Below are 23,457 nucleotides of genomic sequence, written 5' to 3'. Positions count from 1 at the left end.
CATTACAGCAGTGTCCGGGACATTTTTCAAAGTGAGGTGCTCTAAGTGAGATTCTACTGCTGATAATGATTCATCCAAGAGGATGGAAATGATTCTTCAGTTCTTTGTAGATCCTTAGCTAAGTCAGTTGAGGAATAGCCCTCTTTGCCACAGCCAGTCCGAGCTGAGTCAGTTGTAGAAAGGAGTTTTATTAATAGTTAAATTAATAGCTCCAGTAACGTTAACCATGGTGGTACCTTAACTGAAGATTATGCCAATGCTGCCCATTTTCTGCCATCATTTCAATCAGCAGCACTCCCTTACTGCTGAACCCATTTGCTTTAGCCTCAACTTTATTACCTCTCAGAAATTCTGAAGGATTAGTACGTTGTTTTTAAACTGCCTCAGACAGATCCTGTGACTTTTAGTTCAAGTAAGAAATTACATAGACTGAGGAGTGAACGACAGAATAAAGACTTTGCTGACACTGAGCTGAGGGACAATCTCAGCTGTATCTTCAGGCTTGTGCCTGGCTCTGCAGGACCTTGGTGCTTTCTGCACTAGGGCTCTGTTTTACTCATGAAACTTTCGCTGCTCAAGTGGAGTGACTTTGGTGTGGCAGATGGCACAGCACAGTTTCTGATACATCGCTGTTTCTTGGCTGCTGTCCTTATGGCAGCTGTGTCTGGTTAGGGAGCTCAGAAACGCCTGACAATAATTACCTTTAATTTCTGCAGGCGGCATCGTGGTGATTTGGGGACTGTGTTTATTATTTTCTGTTTGTTCCGTGGTACCTTTCTGCCTTCATTACACTTCTGGTGCAACTGTTCAGTAGAAGGTTTGGGGGGATTTTTATTTTTCCTTTTTTTTTTAAATACAGCGCCCTGGACAATTTTTTATCTTGTCTTTTCTCTGAATATTTTGCTAAAGATCTGAATTTATTTTCCATTCCCTACTTACCTCCTTATAAATAGTTTCTTTACTGTTTTGCATGTTTAATTAAATTTTATTACTTCCAATCTGTATCAAGGACCTGTATAAATACTGACCCTGATGAAAACACTGGAATACTGGTTTGTCTTTACACCCCGGGTACATACAAATGATAAAATGTTAGAATAAAAAACTCCGTGTTCAGACACTATATTTTTGTAACCATTAAAATGAATGTGAATTCTTTGCAAATGGTTTAAAAATATAAAGTGAAAAGGTGCTTGGAAATCTTGAAAACAGTCAGTTCCTCAGAACTGTGATGATGCTTAGTTTTTTTTTAACTTCCTGAAAATAATGTAAAATACACTCAAAAAGCAATCCCATTTCCTTTCCCAAAGAAAAAAAAGTGAGAAGTTTGCAGACTATTTCATCTTCTCCAGAAAGTGTGTGGAGAGTTTTATCACTGAAGATGTATTCTGTGATGGATTAAGTGAGAGTGTGTGAGATAAAAACTGGAGTTTAAACATCAGGATTTTATATCTGCTTGATAGAAAACCTGTAGCATTTGTAAAAGAACTTTAAAGGGTGTTGAAAAAAAATTAGAGCGTAGTGGTCTTCTGTATGAAGTGAGGGCTGCGTTAAATACCCTAAAAGACAAAATTATTGACGATGATCAGAATATCTTTGCTGAACTTGACGAAATTGCTGTATCCGTGTGTGATAAAGGTGTCCCTCTCCATGCAGCTGGAGACTGGATTGCTTCCTTTCTTAAGTCTTACTAAAATAATGAGAAGCCCATTAGAGGAGCAGCAGAGCTAATTTGAATGTCAAATTTGTAGCAGCTTTTAGAAGAGTGTTGTAATTTATGGATGAGGTGTGAAAATTATTAGTTCCCTTTAATCAGTGTCTGAATCTGTCAGTAAGCAATACTTTCCAGAAGCAGATCATTTAATTCTGGTTTGATGTATGATACCTGCATGGGTTGGTAGAACATGCACTACCACCAAAAAAGTCTTGGGTTTTAATAAATGTAATTCAGTGATTTTGTGGAAGTAGGTAGCAAATAATAAAAGCAAGTTCTGCTGTTCTGGGGGGGAAGAATAAACCCATTTAATCCCTGAGTGAATAAACAATTGTACCTGTGGAGATATTTTTGGCTATGTGGCAATATCTCTTGGACTTTCCTGCAAGAACTTCAGATTATTTTCAGTCACATCTTGCCCAGAGTAAAAGTAACTTGGTACTGTCTGGAAGACAGTCTGATTCTTTGTTTACTGACCAAGTTAAAACTTAAAAACTTTGCACTTACGAAAAAAAGGTACTGGGAATCTAAATAATAATAATAAAAAATCATGATTATTCTGGTAACCTGTAGCCTGCTGTTGCTCTGCTTCTTCTCTTTTACTACTGGAAATTAATTGGGTTTTAGTAATTTGAAAATCCTCTACCAATACCCCCCTTAATTCTGTAAATTTCTGCTGGTCTTAATGGTCTCTTAAAAGTGGGATTGATTCTGTGATTATCCATATTGTGTTTTTCTACATATTTCCAATGTAATATTTTGCAGTAACAGTAATATTAATCCAAACCAACAGATTCCCAAAAGGACAAAACAGTATTTGGATGCATAATAGAACAATAAATGCTGTACTGTTACATGTTAATTGGCTTTGAACTGTTGAAATTAAGGAATACTATATCTTAGTCTGTGTGTGGAAATTTTGTTGCAGCTAAATAAGTCAAGCAGAAAGTGATCAAAGTGACAAGGTGATCAAAGTGACGGGAAATTATATTTAAAAGTATAATCAAAAGGGATACCATTAAATAAATACTGCTTTATGCTATACGTGTTAAAAAGAAAAACAAACATGAAGGATTTATTATTTTTTAAAATTCTTAGAATGGTGTAGGATAGCATTACTTAACTGGACTAAGAATGGGCATTGAATTTTTGTGACTTTTTCTTACTGAAAAGGAATGTTCTGTTCATACTTGCAGTGCCACATTGTATAATATGACACTGCATTTTCCTTATTTATATTTTTCCAGGTCTGACAGCAGCTGCCATGGCAGAGGCTATGAAGCTACAGAAAATGAAACTTATGGCCATGAACAGCCTTCATGGAAGTGGGAGTCAAAATGGAACCGAGTCAGAAAATGAAGAGCTCAATTCTAATGCAGGTAAGGGATGCTGTGCCCCTGAGCTGCCCTGGAGCTCTCAGCACCTGGGTCTCAAATTCTCGGGCTCTTATATTTTGTAAGCTTTGCTCTACCAGTGCTAACTCACAATTAGTGCTCTCCTCCATATTCCTCCACTTTTCCCCCAACAGTTCCCTTCACTAATTCTTTGAAAAATACAGGTGAAGGATCATCTTCTTTAGGGTTGGATACAGACCTTTTAAAGTGCCCCCTAAATACATCTGGAGTAACAAAGGATTGCTCTGCTGGCAGTAACACTGTCTAGTTGTCCAGTAAATGATGGAAAGTTTCCAAAAGGTCAGGTTGTTGGAATTCCTGAGTTCCACAGGTCACTGGAGAAAGGTAAGGTAGGGAATGCTCCAGCACCAAGCTTATGGCTCTTCTGCATTTGGTTCTTTCCTTGAAAGGACATTTGCAAAGCACAGCTATGAAGGGGAGTCGTGATAATCCTTGGCTGTGGCTGGAGTCACCTTGGACAGGAGGCCCTGGCACAGAACACATTCAGTCTGTGCTATACAAGCATTAATATAAATGAGAACTGAGCTCCCCAAGTCCCAGCTCCTCAAGAATAGGGTTCAAAGGTGAAGTCAAAATGGATCCTTTGGGGAGGAAATCTCTGTTTATTCCGATGTCCTTCCAGGTGAAGAGATTTTTACTTGGACAGTGTAGAGAGCCACAAGACAGATCCATTTTGTCTCTGATACCTGTTACAATAAGGGCAGTTCCCCTTGGCCTCACTTTTTACTGAATCCTAGAATGCACTTTTATCCTTTGGGAACACATTTTGTTTGTTTCCATTACCAATTTGGGAAGGGAGGGACAGTGTGATCCCCGTGGATCCCCGCTCTCCCATCGGCATTCCTGCGTCTCCAAAGGCAAAGCCTGGCTGGTGGATGCTGCATATGCATCCTACCATCAAAATGGTAATTTATTAGACCAATAAAGCAGCAGCTGGGAGGTCTTAGACTCATTTTCTAAAGGAATAACTTCGAATTCATGACAAATTATGCACAAAGCAGTCTTTCCAAAAGCGGTATTGCCTTTTGCTAATTTTGTGTACTCATCTGTATTTGAAGAAATCTGGCTTCTAACTCATGCATTAAACCTTTCCCCAGCTTCCTGTTCTGTAGGATATGTATTTCTTATTCACCTCTCAGATCCTAATCAATTAGTGCATGTTGAATTCAGAAAAAAAAGCACTGAAAAAGCCTATTTAGTGGTTGTAACTCAAATAGTTTGTGTACAGTTCAGAATGAAATCTGAAGGTTCACTGAATGCTAAGAAAAAGGACTGAAGACAGAATTACTATGAAAGAGCAAGGAAGCTTCATACAGAAAAGATGTAGGGTTGGTATGGGGGTTTTAAAAGCTGCTGTACTGAAGTTTCATTTGAATGCTCATGGTTTTGTGTGTTACCTGATAGGGCAAAATTTGTGTACTTTATGTGGGGAGAATCTACATTAATGTGATTATTTTAGGTACTACATGGAAAAAGAAGTTTTTTAGGGGACTGTCACACCAGCCTTTGGGCAGAGCATCAAGTGTGTGCACTTAACAAGGGAGTTCTCTGTGGTTTAGCAATTCAGCGAGTTCTACAGCCAACTCAATACCAATTCAAGTATTTGGAAAAATTCCCACTGACTTTAGGTACAGTGGGATCCAAGAATAAAAGTATGGTGGCAGTTCCATAAATATATTTTTTCAATTCTTTCCCCTTTTCACTGCCTGATGCAATAAAATTGCCAGGAGCAAATTTTCTGGCTCAAGTGCCAGTGTTGCTTGCAGACAGAGCAGTAAGTCCTTATCAGACAGAACTAACACTACTCCTATTAAGAATCACAATTTCCCCTCCTTCCAGTATGTGCAATGTGAGCACTGGGATAATTTTTGTAACGTGGATTCCTCCTTTATTAGTGGGTCAAATTACAAAGATTTACATTGAGCAGGATGTTTCAGAAAGGAAAACCTCCATGAAAGGAGTGAGAAGTTGGCTGTGCATTTCACCAAATAAAATAACTGAAGAATTACCAAACACTCACTACAGAAAACTCCTTGATGTGGCATGAAGAGAGTGGGAATTTTGTTTAGAAGTTAATACAGACGTTGTAACTTTGATCTGCTGTGAAGGGAACACCAGGATAATTCCGTGTGCATGAAACTTTCACCAACTGTTTGCTTTGCTCTAGACTTACAGTTTAAATGACTATTAAAAATAAAATGGGGATGTGAAATGAGGAAGAAAATTGAATTTTGAATTTTTTTTTACTAAGAAGAGGTGGAAAGGAACAGAGGAAAGGAGTCAGAAGCCTCGTAAGTGAGGAAAACGTTTTATTTTAGGAGAGAGACCTACAGTTTCTTTGATTTGGGGTTGTGTTTAATAGCTTCTGTAATGGCTGCAACATGACACTGCATCTAGATTTCAGCATGAATAACAACCTGTTCGTGTTTCATTTAGCTCCAAATGAGAAATTCTGTGTTTTATTGTTTTAGGAAATTAGTCTGTGTACTATTGCTCCTGGAACTTTATAATTAATCACTAAAGGTTATGGCTGTGGAGAGTTTGTGGGAAATAGATGTCTGAATGATTATAATTGTGGCTGTCAAATCAGAAATACGGTTGTACAGAGCCGAGGACCTTTTGCTTCCTTTGATTTTTTTTTCTTCTTACTGTAACAAAGACTCGAAGGGTTGCAGTTTTACTTCAAACAATTAAGTTGGGTTTTTACCTCAGTATTACACATTGACTTCCTACAATGCCACTAAATATTTCACTTTTGGATATGTGCCTTCCTGCTCATCCCACAGTCTGATAGATGAGCGGAATACTCTCTTTTTGCTGTTGTTTATTTTAAATTAAAAATGTAATTGAGCAGTATTAAGTCCTGAAGCTTTATTGCCAGATTTTTTGCAAGTGTGTCATTATACACAGGCCATTAGTATAATAAAAAAAAGTGTTGAGGATGTCTTGGCATATTCATTTCAATCCCCATCTGTATCTGTTGAAGTATGAAATAATTTTGGGTTTGCTTCTTTTTGATGCCTAGCCTGTCACTTCTATAGTTTCTTCCTCTGTGCATCATTATGATGATGGAAACTTCTAAGAATTCTCTCTCTGAAGCCAGAATTTGTCCTGTCAGTTTAAAATTTGAACTCTAACTCAATTTAACATGATCACTGACTAATTACTCAGATACTATATTGTCCTCCAGCAAATCGCAGGTGTGGAATTGAATCTTAACAAGTATGTCTAAGGAAGTGGGGAATAAATGTGGCACTTCTTTTCCTGCTTCTAGTCCAGCTGGTGTGCTTTTGCCACCAGGTCCTAACTGCCTCCTTTTCATGAAGTCACAATAATCTCAGTAGTGGTGGAGTTTGGTACTGGAATATTCTAAATAACTAATTGAAAACAAATGCTACAAGAGTTAATACCGAAGATACAGGGAAAAAAATTCCCCCAAAAGTTCAGTTTGCAGATATTTTTTAATTGAAGTAATGCTTTAGTTCACAGTGCTGTGAAGAATGCTGTTACACATTTGAACATTGATGTCCTCCTTCCACTCTCTCTGCAGAAGAGAAAGAGATTTTTTTGCACCTTCCTACTCATCATATGAAGTGTTGAAGCAAAGCTTCTCTGGCAGTTGAAAATCTCTTTAATCTGGCACTGGAGGCTCTCTGGCCCCCCAGCCCAGCTGACCTGTTCCTTGGGCCTTAGTGTCCCTCTCCATCTTCTGGTAGGACTGGGGCAGGAAGGTTGAATTTGGAGAACCAGGCAGTTGGGGACAAAGGTGTGTGGATGTGGGAGAAATGAATCCCTCTGGAGTCTGAAATACCCGGTGGCCATAAATCTTCTGTGATCCTGTTCCTCCTTTTTTGGCTCCTCCAGGTGGGTCCCTGGAGAGGAGACCTTTTGCTGGTGGCACTTGAGGGTTGCCAGGAGTGACTGTGGCCTTTCCTATTCCCCTTGGGAGGTGAGGAAGGTCTGGAGCGAGCAGCTGGCAGCTGACTCCTGCTCACTCCCAGCCCAGCCACGTAGCCAGATTTGTTGTTCTGTAGAAATAAGGTAAATAGAACAAAAGCTCCCTGGTTGCACAGAAGTGTTTACAAAGATGAGCTCCTTCATCATTGTGCAATGCTAAAACGCTAAAATCAGGCGAGGTGTGTTCTGGAAATTAGCATGTCATTGCTTAGGGAGATTTGGAATTTATTTGAAATCAGAGCTTTTATTTTTAATGGCATGGCAGCAGGTAATTTGTACAAGTGTAGGATAGATTGTAAAATAGAGAGTGGGTAATGCTACCTGGACGTCCCTCAAGCTGCCTGAGCAAGGAAGGAAGGATCAGTGCATGGCAGTCGTGACAGGAGCTGTGTGTGCAGAACCTCAGAGTGAAGAATAAAGCAGGTATTTCCTTCTGGTGGCTTTTGGAGTTAGCATGCATGATTTAATAAATGTGTTTTGCTTTCCCAGGAGAGATATCAAACAGTACTAAGTGTTTCAGTGGTATTTCCTTAGGAAGTCAAAATGTTATTCTGTATGTAGAGTCTTGTTGCTTAATTTCCAGACAAGGAGCTAAGTTAGGCAGAAAAGAAAGGAAAAACACTTCAAGCTTTTGGCATATGAGGATCAGAGAAAAAGCTCTTCATAGGAAAAGAAAGTGTTATCTTTTTATCCTTCTTTCCCTTCAGTACCTGCCATGCAGTTTTCTCACAAATGCAAACATCCTTCACAATCTGTTTAAAAAACCACAAATACATCACTCGGAGGAATATTTAAGGAACCATCAGGAGGGAAAAAACTCATTGGTTTAATGGAATGCTGTCAAGGAAAATCAGCATCACAAACGACACAGGGGCAGAATTGATACTTTTGCACTGACATGTTAAAAGAAAATCCCATGCATTATTTAGAAAACCCAGAAATCTGTCAGCTGTATGATTGCCGAGTTAGCAGAAGCAGGAGGATGCTGCTCAAGTTGAAAAGAAACGCGTAGGCACAGATCCATATTGTAACCTTTCATGTTCTCCACCCACCATGAATACCCAGCTATTACACGGTCAGCATTTTTTAGTTTTTCTCTTTTAAAATTTTCAAGTGCTTGAAAAGTCAAAAGAGGTAGGTCTTTTCTTCTAAAAAGCAGGATGCCAAGGCTGTTATTTTATTGTAAGAATGTAAAAATGACAGGACCAGAGAACAGTTTTTTTTAATCCTCGAGTACCATGTAGATTTCATGAAGTCATTTTTCCTGTTGTTAAGGCAAATGTGTTTTTGTTACTTGAGCAGAGAATTACGAATTTTCTTAAATAGTTACGAATTTTCTTAAACTGTCCTTTGGCCAGGAGGGATGTGTGCAGTCTTGAAGCAAGAGAGAATTTTAACATGTTTTGAGTTGTGTGCTGTCTCGTCCAAAAACTAGACTTGACTCCAGCCCGAGCAGACACATTAAAACATTTTATCCTAAAAATTGGGACTTCTGTGCTGTTTTTGTAGGCAGTACCTGTGCTGGTGATGGTGAGGGTGAGGATGGGAAGGTGAGGAGGCACAGAGGGGATGTTTGGCCCCTGTTGTGGGGACAGGATCTGCGCAGGGGGGGTTTGGCCCAGGGACACCACCCCCAAAGGAGATTCAGGGAGTGGCGACACTCAGTGGATTTCAGGATGTGCTTCCATACATTGCCTTGGAGGTGTGGTTTCGTGGAACTTTGTTGAACCCACGTGGAAGTGATGGTGAGGAAGTTTATTTAAGCTTTTTCAGTGAAAGTGGAGTGAAGGAACTCAAACATTCTCATAACATGGGGGCTTTGAAAAGCTTTCCTCACTGCTGCTTGTCAGAAAACGTCTGTGGTTGGGGAATGACACGAGCAGAGAATTCCCTATGGATGATGTAAGTGAGGCCTCCCTGGGGCCAGGCACTGATAATCCTGGAGGAAGAGGCTGATGTTCCGTTTTATTTTAAAATAACAACTCCTCAAGCATTAGCCAGGAAGCCAAATGCTGTTTGTTTGGGTCAGTTGTACCTTGTTGGCACCATGCTGTTTTCTGTCCTGTTCCCTCCTAATGGGATACTCTCAGTTATCTCAAGAACCCAGTCTCCATGTGGGAAGCTTGGAAATAAGATGCAGGTATCTATTTCGGTGGCAAATTGTGGTTTTTTGGAGAGTGAGTGTCAGTGGATATTTTGTGCTGTGTTACCCCAGCACTGGGCAGGGTTTAGCAGCAAGAATTTTTGGAGGCTTTAGTGAACCCCAGTTTCAGTGGAGTGCAAAAGTGAATTTTTTATCTGCAAACTTTTTTGAGGTCCCATTTTAGGTACATTCTTAAGCAGTTACCTATTGAATGCATGTGAATAATTTCACTGTATTTTTTAAAGTATTCATTGAAATACGAACATAAATACTTTGTAGTAAATGTAAATGATTCACACATAAATGTTGATACATCAGCTAATATTTACATATTTGGGTTGACTGACACCCAACTGTGAGAAATGGAAAGTAGCTCTGGCTTTAGTTTTAAAACTAATAAAGGAAATACAACTCCAGACAAGCTTTTAAAATGAAATTCTCTGTGCTCTTCTCTGTAACTCTGAGGCATCTTTCTCTGTGAGAGGAATTATCTTTCAGGTTTTTGATGCTTATCTTACACATGATGAAATTAACAGTGTTTATATAGCATCATGAGCTAATGTAAACTGGTTTAAAGAACAAGCAAATTTTGGTTTTATCTTATATTGGCCTCTTTTTAGAAAAGTTGTTATTAACTCTTGAAGCTCTGGCTTGTGTGAATGCTTTTTGAGTGGGAAATTCTCAAGGGTATATTTTAAATGGATTCATGACTATTAGATATTAGATACTGCTAAGTGTTTACAAATGGAGAATATATACACTTGTAAGTTTATATTTCAGCAGTTAAGCATCTCACACAGTCTGTTTCCTCATTACATTTTGGTTGTTATCTTATTCAAAGTCAAAGAACTGTTGTTCCTTTTTATCCAGAGCATAAAGTAATTGTTTGGGTTTTTTTTAAATAAAGACAGAATTCCTTGCAATGATTTCTAACTTTTGCTGGAACAAATTTAATACAGAAAATCAAGATTCATATCTATTAAAAAGCCCTGCCTAACGCCAAATCAAATACCTCTGGGTGCACACGGCGTGATCATAAACAACCTCTCCAGATTCTTGCCATATCTGCTATCAGAACTAAGTGCAGCAAAAGATAAACTAATGACAAAATGCAAATGGTATGGCTAAACGGAGGAGAATTGAGAGCTTTCACAAGTCTGTCACCTTTCAGATCCTTTACAAATTTATAGTCTCAGAGTGCAGAGGTCTGAATCTTCAAAGCTTGAAAAACAGAGGTGCAGCATGAACTAATCTTCATTTTTTCCCCTATCTTCTTACAGCAGCACTAATGGAAATGTATTTTGTTTAATGACTCTGAAATCCTGTTTGTAATTAGATGTGGGAATTGGTCTTACTTTGTAACAGATGATACTGGAATAATAATATGAGAGATGCTACGCTGAGACCCCTATCCTCCTAAATCTATATCATTTTTCATTTTATTGACAGGAAATGTGTTCCTGGAACAAAGAGATTGATTTTAAAGAGTGGAAAAATAATGTCTAGTAAAAACTCAAATGAAAACATTTTAGTATTACTTTTAAGTGTATCACAAGAGTATGTTATAACCCTTTAGATGTATTTTTAATTTTAGTAAACAATCTTCTTATAATTGTTGCTTTGTCTCTGATACAATCTTTGAATGAATGCACCAAAAGGTAGAGAACTTTAATTAATGATGGGGTGCATACAATTAAAATGCATATCATATTTCAGAAGGATTATTCGAAATAATTAATTTTGTCTGTTAAAACACTTTTCCAGTCGTAAATGAAGTAATTAGGAGTGGGCACAAAAGATGTGAGTGCGCTCTGAGCTCACACAGTCCCTTCAGAGTATTACTCTCTTTACTAGGTCTTGATGTCATAAATCATTTTGGTCTCTCCAGAGCCAAGGCTACATTTTTTTCTGTGGTTATAATTCTCGTTTTTGTTGGTGGTAGCTGAAGTACTGGCGTGCTGAAGGAAAGCAGGTGACTCTAAAGTGTCCCCATAAAGACAAGATCTCATGTTCATCTGCAAGGTACAGGGACTCCACGGCACTGTGGGGAGTGATACTTATCAGAAAGGCACCCAATTTAAGACTTCCTGTATAAAATCTTATGAAGACCAAGGCAGATTGGATGCCCCACACCTGAGAAGGAAAACCATTCCAGCTTTGATGTTTTAGCTGGGTCCTGTGGCTGCTGAAGGACACAGTGTGGAGAGGTTGTCCTGCTCTCCACGGCAGGAGGAGGAGGCACCTCTGCCTTCCTGCCTGGGGCTTGCTTACAAAGGCAAGGAAAGGGAAAACAGTGATCCAGGTCTGCCCCTCTGAAATGCAGCTTGAACTTGATGTTAAAACATCCTTGGACAAAGCAAAAGCAGACCCAGGAGCAGGCAGCATCCACTGACCAGCAGAACCGTGGCAGTGAGGGGTGCCAGGAGTGCTCAGGGGTTGCAGGCTTTCCACAGTGCTACCAAAGAACAGGAAAATACCAAATGTTTGACACATCCTTTTTTTTTTTTTTTTTTTTTTTTTTTTTTTTTTTTTTTTTTTTTTTTTTTTTTTTCTTTCCAGGTCCTTGTATGTACTCTTGTTTCCACAGTATCTCCTCTGCTGATCATTTTGGCACAGAGTAACATGTTCAAACTCTGTTGGTTTAATTTCCCATTGCAGGGTGTGAGGATGTGAGGAATCCTGTGAAGAATTCAGTAAAAGCAAGTATTAGTGATAGTTGCCTTTGTTAAGTAGTGAGTGCACTTCAGTCTCCCATCAATGATATTTTAACAATAGAAAGTACTTCAATATTTTAATTACACTGTAAAGTCTGGAACATTCTTGTTCTTGTTAAGGCACATATAAGTTAGGATGAAAACTGGCATATTACCTTTGATGTGGGCCACATGCTGAGAGTCCTCCAAAGGATGTCATTGATGGTGATACAGCTGCCAACAGCAGGAGTCTCATGAATTGCAATTTTAATCAGATTTTTAAAAAAAGTCCCCTAACGTACAGTTAATTTATATTTGAGGCAAGAAATGTTTGTGGTGTGATTATTTGGAATATTTTCTCACTTAAAGGAGTAGCATTGATCCCCCCAAAATTTTAATAATGTGGGTTTTTAGTTAAGGATTCAGCACTAGATTTGTGTGGCGTGCCCTGAGCTGACATTTCTGCAGCTGAGATTCGATAGCAGTTTTCCTTGCAACAGTTGGTGCTGTTGAAATGTCTGGCTGATCTGTGAATTTGATGAGACAGAAGTCACCGTGGTCTCCAATAATTCTGCCTTTCCTTGCACCCACAGAGTACGAGGCATCCCTTAGTTGTGGAGCAGGGGCTGTGTGGGTAAGCAGGACACACACAGATCAGAACCCTACTGCTTTTTATAGAATACCTTGGCTCTCTTGAGCAGTTAGATTCAAGTTTTGTTTTCCTTTAATGAAGTTTTGTTCCATGAGAAAATCAGGAATATGCATTTATTTCTGTGATTTTAAAGTAAGCATCTGACAGTTTTGCATAATAGGTTATGCTTTCTGCTCCATATTCTGTTTAAAAAAAGCTGGAATCCAAAGCTGTGAGTGACATTTTGGTAGAATTTTAGCAAGTACAGTCATTACCAAATTAAAAATAGATACAGGTGGGTAGTCTGTGTTTTTAGCTCCTTTTAAAAAAACCCAACCCCTGACTGTATACAAGAGCAGCAATTTATCAGATCATTGTAGTTACAATTAGGAAGGACCAGCAATGTTGTCTCGGACCAAGAGTAAATTTACCTTTATCCACCAGAGGCTTTAATTTCCATGGCTGTGACATCTTTTCCTCAAATGAAATTCTTATTCTTAATTTGTTAGAAGGTTAATTTAAATTAATAAGATCACTGAAGAGTATTAAAACCTGGTCCGTTTAGTCATGGAGAAGAAAATGTTGTTGGCACCGTATAATTGAAGCTACTAATTTGTCCGTAATCTAAAGGAAAAGTGCATGGATTTTTAATACACATTTCAAGTGCTTTATTATTTTGGAAACTCAACCAATACTATGCTACCTGGGAACTAATTAATAGGTATTTCAGGTTGGCCAGTTGTGTGTTGGAGGCAGGTTCTGCAGTGTAGGAGCTCTGCAGGAGCTCAGTGCAGTGCTCTGTTGTGGGTGGGCACTGCAGGCTGTACCTGCAGGGTGTGGGTCACGTTGCTCACAGCTGGCTCGGGTATGAGGTGCAGTTCTGGGGTGGCCAGGTGAGTTCAGGACAGTTCCACCCTGCAGGATGGCTCTGCCTCTGGGTGTGGTCTCTGTGTTGCAGTCTGTGGTGTTCAGGATCATCAGAACCAGCGCTTTCAGACTCATTTCCTTACCACACTCCAACTCTGCCAGCCTCCTGTCTGACTGACAGTTGCCCAGCTTAATTTTAGAAATTTCATAGGCTTGCTGATCATGGCCATTTTTCCTAATGCTTTCCTGAAGTCTTCCTTGTTAAGTCTTTCCTTGCTGCATCTTGTCCTGTACTCTGTGGCTGCAGAGAACAATTTATTCCTCTTTATGACTGAACATGTTCTTTAGCTAGTGAAGACAATTAGTGAGCTCCTGCCTGTTGTCCCTTCCCTCCACTGAACAACCTGCTCTTCTGAAGACTCACACTGAGGATTTCCTCATCCCTGCTCAGTTCTCCATGTGCTCCCCTGGCCTCTCTCCAGGTGATTCAGATCCTCCTGGTCCCCAGCCCAGGGCAGTGCCCCGGTCAAGGCCGGTGCTCTGGGCAAGAGTGTGGGACGGGATAGAGACAGAGAATTCCTCCCATTGTACAGACAGTGATCTCCTATAAATGAGTGGAACTCATTCTGCTGGCATTTCCTGGCAGCAGGGTTTTGCTGACCTGTGTTCACCTGCAGTCTATTACAGACTCCAGATATTTTTTAATTCTTACTTTTTAAATCTACCCAGGCAGTCAAACCCCATTCTGAGTTGAGGATGGATATTCCAGCCTTTCCTCTGTCCTCACCAGATTTTCACATTGTGTGCTCTTAAATCTTAAAGAAAAGTTTAGAGAAATTCTAGTAAAAGATCCAGAATTTTGGGTAATTTTGCTGTGTATGCCTAGGACATAGACTAGCATGTGCCCTTGAATGCGGAGCATTTAGTTCAGTTGAGTTTGGCCATTTTATGGTTCATTCTCTCTGTACACATTGACTGAAGGTGCATTCTGAAGGTAAATTAAAATTGATAGTTGAAACTGAAAATCAGCATTTCCTGTCTTGATGCCATGCATTTTTTAAGCTGTACACAGCCATCTGCAATTAATGCTCTTTGTTGTATATCTTCTGTATTTACAATATATTTGACAATAAAACCTTTTTTGACATTTAATCAGTAGCAAGAGTTGTTCCACTCTCATTATATATTCATGAACTTTATCACCAAGACAAGGCATAAATGTTGAGCTTCCCTTTAAGATCAGACAGGCATTGATATTTAAAACATTGGAAATTGGGGGGGTTTGTGACTGTTCTACATTTGTACAATATAAAAATTAGAATAGATTCTTCTTTTTAAGGCTGTTTTAAAGATAGAGACAATGAAACTTCGAGACTAGTGAAACTGTGTAAGAGCTGTATATTCAATTACTGATGTCATGGGCCATCAGAAGCTGCTTTTTTTTCCTTTTCCTGTAAAGCTTATAATATTAGTTAAATTGTGATTCATTTTCTCATATTTCAGATGGAAGTTGGAAAGGCAGTAGGAAGAAGTGTCTTGCAAGTTCCTATAGGTCTGTTTGTTGATTGACTGTCTCTAAGAATTTGATGTGAGGGGGATTTTGGCATTTCATCCTTAGAGAAATATTCCCCCTTGTTTGCAGCACCTCTTCTATTTTTCTGGATTTTGACAAACTAGATAGTTTTTGAAAGCTGAGTCCAACTTTATTCCCTTTCTCTGTAAAGTCTTAGATCCAGGAAGAAAAGTAATTTAGAAGAAGCCAGAGTAGCATGAATAAGATCCTTAATTTCACTTTTTAAACACCAAGCATATCTGGGTATATCCTGTGTGTTAAATGGCATTTCTGTGTCAGTGATAAATTGAACTTTAATACAAAAGTACTACTGAAACGAAAGGGAATTTGCATGAAACTTGCAGGTATCTTATATTTGGGAGGATAATCTCTAATGAGCCTCTCTGAATTTAAACTCAGTGATTCTGTCTGTAGAAGAAATATTTGCATTGTCCTATTGCTCACAGCTGATACTGATTTTCTCTCCAACTAACTAACAGCTCTTCTTTCTGCCTCGAATAATTACAGCCCAAACCTTGCCCCTGTACTATGTAAATGGAAAATCTAAGTCATGAGGATAGCAGTGTATCTTCAGTTTGCATTAAAAATAAGTATTTTATTTATTAGATGCAGTTATGGCACTGAAATAAATGGTTGGTGCAGTTATGCAACATCTCACTTTCAAAATTTAATCATCTACAAATGCAATTTATTTTTCGTAAGCTCCTTGCTTTTTAATATAATTCATTAAATTTTTTTCCTGTTGTTTGTTCATCTCTTTTGGATGGAGACTCCAGACATTTGTTTTTCCTTTTCCTTAACACTTGGTGTGGTTGATGTAAAAATATTTTACAATAATGTTTGTATTATTTAAATAATTTCATATTTAAAAGTCTGAAGTTGCCCAGAGAGGTTGAGAACTCCCCATCCCTGGAAGTTTCCAAGGCTGGGTTGGACAGGGCTTGGAGCACCCTGGGATAGTGGAAGGTGTCCCTGCCCATGGCAGGGGGTGGCACTGGATGGGCTTTAGGGTCCCTTCCATCACAAACCAATCTGGGATTCTATATTTCTGTATTATTTGAAGCACATGAGGTATGTGATGATAGTGTGGTCACAGCTCCCCCAGTTTTAGTTATCTTAATTGTATACATGCAATAACTCCTAATTCAATTAAGACCAGCAATATTCCACATTAGCCTGTGTGTCAAAATCCATGCAGTATCCTATAAAAAAGTCATTAGTTTGGTAATATCAATTTAACAAGTTTTAGCTCATTAACCTTGACACCAGCAGTGCTGGAGAGAGGAACCTTTTGATATTGTTGTTCTCAGCATATAGCAGGGAGCCCTGGAAATGTGCTGAAATCCGTGGCCATTATCCCTGATCATCAGTTACGGCTGTGTGCTGGCTCTGCTGGGCAAACACCACAAATTACAGCTCTTCAAGTCAACTTAATAAATGGTTGGTGCCGTTATACAACATCTCACCTTCAAAATTTAATCATCTGCAAATTGCAGAAATACTTCTTCAGTTACTTCTTTTTTCAGTTCTGGCTTTGCATTTAAGAAATTACAGTTACCTTTGTAATAAAATTCTTGGTTTAGCTTATAAATATTATTTAATACTGGTGCAGGTACCGTTATAAAATGGGAAAATGAGCAGTTTAGGGTACAAAGAAATGAAGAAGAAACTCCAGCAGTCAAAAGGCTGTTGTGTGCTGTATACTTTCTCTTATAGAACCACAAAATCCTCAGTGTTGGAACAAGACCTCCAAGATCATTGAGTCCAAACTGGTGTTGTCTGATTTGATGCCTCAGCTTGGGTGATTCTTATTTTCAGAACTGAGAGAGGCAAAGCTGAACTCATGTTTAGCCCCATTGTTAACCACAGAGGCATTTGAACAGCAGTGAGAAGGGACTCTATAAAAATACAGGGTATTTTCTTAGGAAGAGCTTCCCCTAATCCCTTTCAGTCATCGTGAGTCTGTCACTTTGGATGATTTGAGGACAGGATTTGGATGGAGAGAGAAGGAGCACTCACCTCTGAGGAAGGGCCATGTGAAAAGGGAAGAAGAGGGAGTTACGGCAGTGTCTTCATGTGGAAGTGGGGAAACCAAGCAAAATGAACCTGGAAAACAGAGTATTTTATTATCAGCTTTTTGTCCTGTTCATGCCACTGTCAATTTTTTCATGTGTTTATTTCAGCTTCCTTTTTCCTTTTTTCCTTTTTCCTTTTTCCTTTTTCCTTTTTCCCTCCTTCTCCTTCTCCTTCTCGTTCTCCTTCTTCTCCTTCTCTTCTCCTTCTCACTGCCTTTTCCTACCTTTTACATTGTGGGAGTTCTTTACCTCACCACTCTTTCTGTGTAGGAATCCATGGAATTTGGGGAGCACTTTGGACACCTTTTCTCCTTTTGCCTGTGCTCGAGTGGGTCATGGCCTGCTTTTCCCTCTCCCCACCTCATTCCCTTTCCTTTCCCTTTCCTTCTGCACCCCCATCCTCCTCCCTTCCTGGCTGAGTGTGGGTCTCCATCATGAGGTTGTTCCTCCAGGGCAGCTCTTGCTGTACCTGTGATGAGGAATGAGGTGGGAGGGATCAGGCCAGGCTTCCTGGAGTTCTCAAAAGCTGAGGAGAGGAGGGTTTTGGGAAAGACCGGGCTCTTTACATGTGTAATGTATGCGCTTGGAATATTGCAGACTAACAAAAAAATCACTGTTCTGAGCTACGTGCTAAAACCTGGTTTTGCAGAAAGGAACAGTTTAACCTCAGCCAAATTTACAGCCTCACTAAGGCAAAACAAGGTCGATTTAAATAAATGTAAGTATAATTTTTTTTTTTTCATCCTGGCATGTTTGTCTCATAAAAAGTGAGCTATTTTTTTTGGCATTTGTAGAAACCTAATCCAAAATGAAAAAGTACATTAGGTAGAGTTAAATTGAAATGTTGGTTGACCTCCAGGTAGCAGGGAAGAGCACACAAAGTTGGCTGCTAAAGGTTGAGCAAGGTTTTTCTTCTGCAGAAAATCACTGGATTTTGCAGGAGTTCTGTGAGGCTGAAAAGAGATAATTTCAAGTGATTTTAGCTTTGAGAATTTACAAGAAACACTGTACTCTTTGTATTGTATAATAAAAAGCAGCTATATTGACAATTCATTACAAAATAAATCTACTAAATTGTTAATCTTTTAAGATACGTAACATTTGGCTTCTAAAATCTCTTCTGTGCACTGATACTGGGCTTCTGTCTTTATCTAAGGAGCATTTTTCAAGTAATCCATAAAATACTTCTTTTAAATAACTGGAGACAGCATGGATGCAGAAAAAAGTGCAGTTTCATGAAGCCTTTCATCTAAGACCTAACTAGGATAGAATCACCTGTACATGAAACCAGAAAATTAACATGTGCTGGGTAGTTGGGCAAACATGTCTGTAAGCCAAAGCTGCCTCTGCAAATACTGGATTTCTTTCTAAAAGGGATCTTGCATTATTTGACATTTATGAAAAACTGTTAGAGTTTTATGTGAAACATGTAGTGGCATTTCTTGTGGCAAATGTATGTTACTTTACATTTATGTTAAACCCCATATGGGTGCATTTCTACATGTTTATGTATGAACGTATCTCAGTATATTTGAAATGAGAACTGCAAATCAGACTGCAGATTTGTGCCCTCTAATTTGGAGGTTTGTAGTCTGACCATGTTCACTTGAGATTTAAATATCTTCCAAGATATTCAAGCTTGATTACTTGGCCTCACCTGAATAATGTAGCTTAGAACTAAGGCTTTTATCTGAGTAGCTGTCTTTGTATTATGACTAAAAAATCTTACCACTTCCAAGATGTTTTGTAGAGGAAAATGTGTATTTTAGAAGTTTCAAAGGTTTTTTTGGACCAGTATTTTTAAAAACTGGCATCATTTATAAAGTGGAGGTTCAGCTGCAAACTGTGGGGCTTGGCTTTAGTGGGGATCGTGGTTTGGGGTTGTTGCTTGACCAATTATGTGGGTAGAGGATATTTGCAGAACAGAGGTAATGAAGACATTTGGAGCTGTGGAATGACCAAGGCTGTCTGTGGCACTGAGGGAGCAGAATCCTTCACTTTTTGGACACAGCCCTGGGCTTTGGAGCGCTGGGAATGCTGAGCTGGAACCACAGGTACTTTGCCATAGGTGTGCTGGGACAAAATGCATCTCTTTAAAAACCTCAGCAGAGAGTGGGATCCTCTGTCCTTTTTCTTTTTAAACAGAAAACTGCCCAGAATCTCAGAAGTGAAAAACAGATCTTTAAGCTTTGCAAACTAAAGAGCTTTGGGAAGAGTGTATTTGTCATTACATTTAATTTGCACATACCTCACCAAAGAAAAGGCCAGGGGAGCCAGGCCGAGAACACAGCTGTACAGGCAGCTCAACTAATTGCCTCTCCATCCTCAACCTCATTTATCTTCATTTCTTCCCAATTATACCAAATTATCAATAGTCTCTGTTGCATCAGAGTCTTAATCCCCTTTATTCAGGCAGCATTAGATAGTGGCAGATGAATTCTTGGAGGGAGTCAGGGTAAACAGCCATGAAATGCCACCTCTGGCAGATGGCATTGCTCACAAGAAATGTGACAAAACATTTGGAATTTGTTACCAGGCATTGGTATGAGAAGGCAAGCTGTCAATATTTTTTTAAATGATAATCAAGGTGGTGCATACTTATACCACAAGCAGAAATGAATCCTGTCCAAAACCTCAAGCTTAGTTAAGTTTAGCTTGGCACTGTGCTATTCTGTTTTGTTGCAGAAACCTCTCACTTTCTCTTCTTAAGAAGTATTTTCACTTTATCAGGTATTGATATCAACATTTTAATAATGTTTGTTCTGATAGTAGTTGTTATTTATTGTTTTGTATAGCTCAGAAAGAAATGCTAGTTTGAAGACAAGAGTATCCTTTACACAATAACAAGTTTCGGATGTATTTTCTTGAATGGTTTATTTGACATTGTTGATCATTTCTAGGGGTTTGATCTTCTCCTTAGAGAATCTAATGGAAAACTCCCACTGGTATTCCTGGAGGAGATGGGAATACCCAGTGGCCAGGCTTGCTGAAGGAGAAAAATGCTCTGAAAAACAAAGATGGATGGAATGTGTGGGATGTCCAAGTGCTGTGGTAGGAACCTATTCAGATATTACTGTGAGCACAAATGAAAGTGGTTGGGGAAGGAAATACAAAGTTGGCTGCTAAAGTAGTTCCAGGGGGTTTTTGTGTGTTATTTTTAGGCTGGCATTAAGTGGAACACAGTAGATGTCCCTGCTGACCCTTTGTATGGATTGGGTTTCTCACGGGCTCTCTTGGTTCTGGCAGCGCTCTCAGTTGTTTGGAAATCAGAAGTGTTTAGTGCAAGGGATTGACTGTCAGGTGTAAGAAACAGAGCACCTTCAGAATGGATGTGTACCTGGCCAGAGGTCCCATCCTGCCACAGCTTGGTGGAACTGTGCAAGAGGCTGCACTCACTGATCCTTTGTAGAAACTGGGACTGTGGCACTAAATCTCACTAGAGCCCTTCTTCTACATAAAAATGTGTTGGGCATCCCTTGGCAGCCTCTCATTCTCTGGTAAAATCTCCAATGAGTTTGGTGCAGATGCTGGAGGTTTGGAAGACTGTCCAGGTGTGTGTTAAGGCCACAGACTTTATTCTATACTTTGTATTATATGTAATTTTTTAGTATTAGGAGATTTTGAGAAGATTATAAATACATGATCCATTTATGTCACTGCAGATTAACTCAGCAGATTGCCATCTGTAACTTGAACTGTTCTTAATAATTATTTCAAAGAAATAGTAAATGGTGAATTGTTGAAGCTCAAGTAACCTGGGTTTGTAACAGTTACCTGTCTGCCCTGGGTGTCAAGATATTCTCAAAGCCTCTCAGGGTCAAACTAAACTATCTGCCTAGTTACAGTCATGGTAAAAATACACAGTAGATGTATCTCAGTGGTTCTTTCAGTATGTTCTTAAATATGGGAGAATATTAAGTAATTTGAAACAAGGCAGAAAATTGTAAATTGTGGTGAGTGAGGGTATGGGTGATGATCATCACTGGAATACAAATCCTGGTTCCCCGCTTGCTGGCTGCAGTGGTGGAGTTCAGAAGGATGTATGTTTTATCCTTTCTGGCAGGCAGCCCTGCAAACTGTATTCAAGATCTGAAAGTTAAGCTGTTTTATTTCTGGCTTGTGCATCATCAACAGTAATAAAAACATGACAGACCAGAATTTTGACCTTCTTTCTCTCTGTGAAATGAATGTGTTTCTGAAGGCAGGCTGTGGTCCTGCAGTAGAATACAGGTTTTTTGTTGATGGTCCTAAACCAGAAGAGATACCATGTTCTAGTACATCATTCTTATCTTTGTATAGAAAAATAAATAGCAATGAAGTCACGCAGTTGTTACTAAAAATGTACTTCACGTTCTATAGAAGAAACTGAATAGAGTTTCATAACTTAGTATTTAATCCACCACTAGAACTAGGAGATGTCAGGGGAAGACAACAAATGCCAAGTTAATCCTCCCAAAACACACCTTCAAATAACACAAGGTGGTTTTTCATACAGTGCAGGTACAGGTATCTAGCTCTGAGAGGTGCTTGTGAGTACCAGTGCATTTTAGTGACAATTTTTATAGGAGTTCATGTCTAAATTTCTGCCAATCTGATGTTTTGTCTTGTTAAATGTAACTTTCACAGGGTGCTGTGGTTGTGGAAGTTGAATCACTGAGGTGTATTTGGTGTTCCAGAGTACAGCTGCTGGTACTTGAAGGTGATACTGAAGTTGAATTGCTGCAGCCAGTTGTTCACCTACACTGGTCACAGAAAACAGTAGAAAACACTTGGTTGTATTTTAGGAACATTTTTGTGGATACAGTTTGCAGGGATGAATGGCTCTGTGTGGTGTGAGAGGGAGAACAGGTTTCCTGCTGTTCAGAGCCTTGGACACCGAGCACCTGGCTGTAATGGTGAGATTTCGTTTTGGCTGGAAAGGCCCATGCAAGGACAGCCACAGCTGCCAAGGTAACTGGCACTGAGGAGGCTCGTCTGGGGCTGTGCTTCAGCACCAGAATCATCCATCAGCACGTTGAAACCTCAGAACACATTTCATTTACCACCTTCTTGTTTCTTTGTTCACTTTAAAGGAGGCAGTCAATGGTTTGGGAGGGATGGTTAGGTTCCTAGATAAATATTGCAGCTCTGCTTTTATCTTCTCAAAAAGTATCTTCCTGGAATTAATTGTTCTTAATTAAATTGGCATCAAATATTCTGACATATTCCCAGTTACCTTCAATGTCCTGTTTGCTGTGAAATAAACTTTGATTTTCCTGTCATCAAGACTTTCCGAGAAGTTTAGAAATGATATTCAGATTTCAGATGCCTTCTTATTGTGTAATTATCAACAGATTACTTCACCTAAGTCCTGACAGACATATTTTTTAAGTATGACTGACTGATGGACAGATTGGGAATTGCTGAATTAATGGGCACATTTCAAAGCCTTGGCAGGGCTAAGCAGTAATTACATCTGCTGAACCACTTGATAAGTTTTTGGAAGTAGCCCAGTAAAGCCATCACTGGATTTCTTGAGTTTTAATATCCTACCCTACACACTTTCATGGCTCTCTTGTAGGGCACAATCCAAAAGTTGATACAGCCAAATAGCCACAGGCAGACAAATCCATGGATTAAGGCTTTAGATGCATTGCAGATCTGCCATTTAGATTTTCAGATGGGTGTAATGATTTTGGGGGCTGATTAAAAATCTTGTTCCCATTTTTAAAGTTAAAAATTTCATTTGGGAGTAATAAGGGACCACACAAAGTGTCCACACTTGTGTGGCCTCTGTAAATAACATTATCTACTGCCAGTACAAGGGACAGAATTTGGGGTTAAATGGGTCATAATCCTGACCCAGAGCAGTTTTATGGTTTTCTGACAGGAAACTGGCAGGTGACCAGGTATGAGACCTGGGTGGTCTCTTCCTGACCTTCCTGCAGTGAGATTCTCAGTTTATCAAATATGACAAAAATTGTTTCTGACCTAATCTTATCTTCCTGCGACACTCAAAGGTTGATACCACGAAAACGTTGACTGAAAGTTGTAGGCGGAAATGTTTGTGCAGAGGATATTCTGTGTAGACCAGAAAAGTGACCATTTTCCCCAATATCAGGGTGAGATTGGGATATTGGTAAAATAGTCTGGAACACCAGAAAACACAGGGATTAGGAGTGCTGGCAGAAAGGCCTGTGTTGTTTTGAGAGTAATGGGGTTCTGTATAATCCAAACATTTTTAAAGGCCCTGTATGTGCTGGACATTTAGGAAAGAAGTTAGAGGTGAGAAATACTTGGAATTACCAGTGCTGAAATAGCAATGCACTAAATACTTTTTTCTTTGCAGCTGTTGTTACGCTTAATATGCCCAACAGGATGAAAAATGTGTTTAAAAATAATTGGAGAAT

The 23,457-nt window shown here is 39.3% G+C and overlaps 1 protein-coding gene across 2 annotated transcripts in view; it reads left to right on the top strand.

Moving 5' to 3' along the window:
- Window positions 1–23,457, top strand: part of DACH2 (dachshund family transcription factor 2) — a 249,558-nt gene that overhangs the window by 161,163 nt on the left and 64,938 nt on the right. For both annotated transcript variants that reach the window (XM_048319119.1, XM_048319118.1), the window contains exon 3: window positions 2,962–3,093. In XM_048319119.1, coding sequence (XP_048175076.1) covers window positions 2,962–3,093 — 132 coding nt within the window. The remainder of the gene's footprint in view (window positions 1–2,961; window positions 3,094–23,457) is intronic.

The sequence above is a fragment of the Corvus hawaiiensis genome, chromosome 14 (genome assembly GCF_020740725.1).
Source record: "Corvus hawaiiensis isolate bCorHaw1 chromosome 14, bCorHaw1.pri.cur, whole genome shotgun sequence".
NCBI classification, from domain to species: domain Eukaryota; kingdom Metazoa; phylum Chordata; class Aves; order Passeriformes; family Corvidae; genus Corvus; species Corvus hawaiiensis.
Note: the sequence above shows the minus strand (reverse complement) of the source record. Positions and strands in the feature narration are given on the sequence as shown.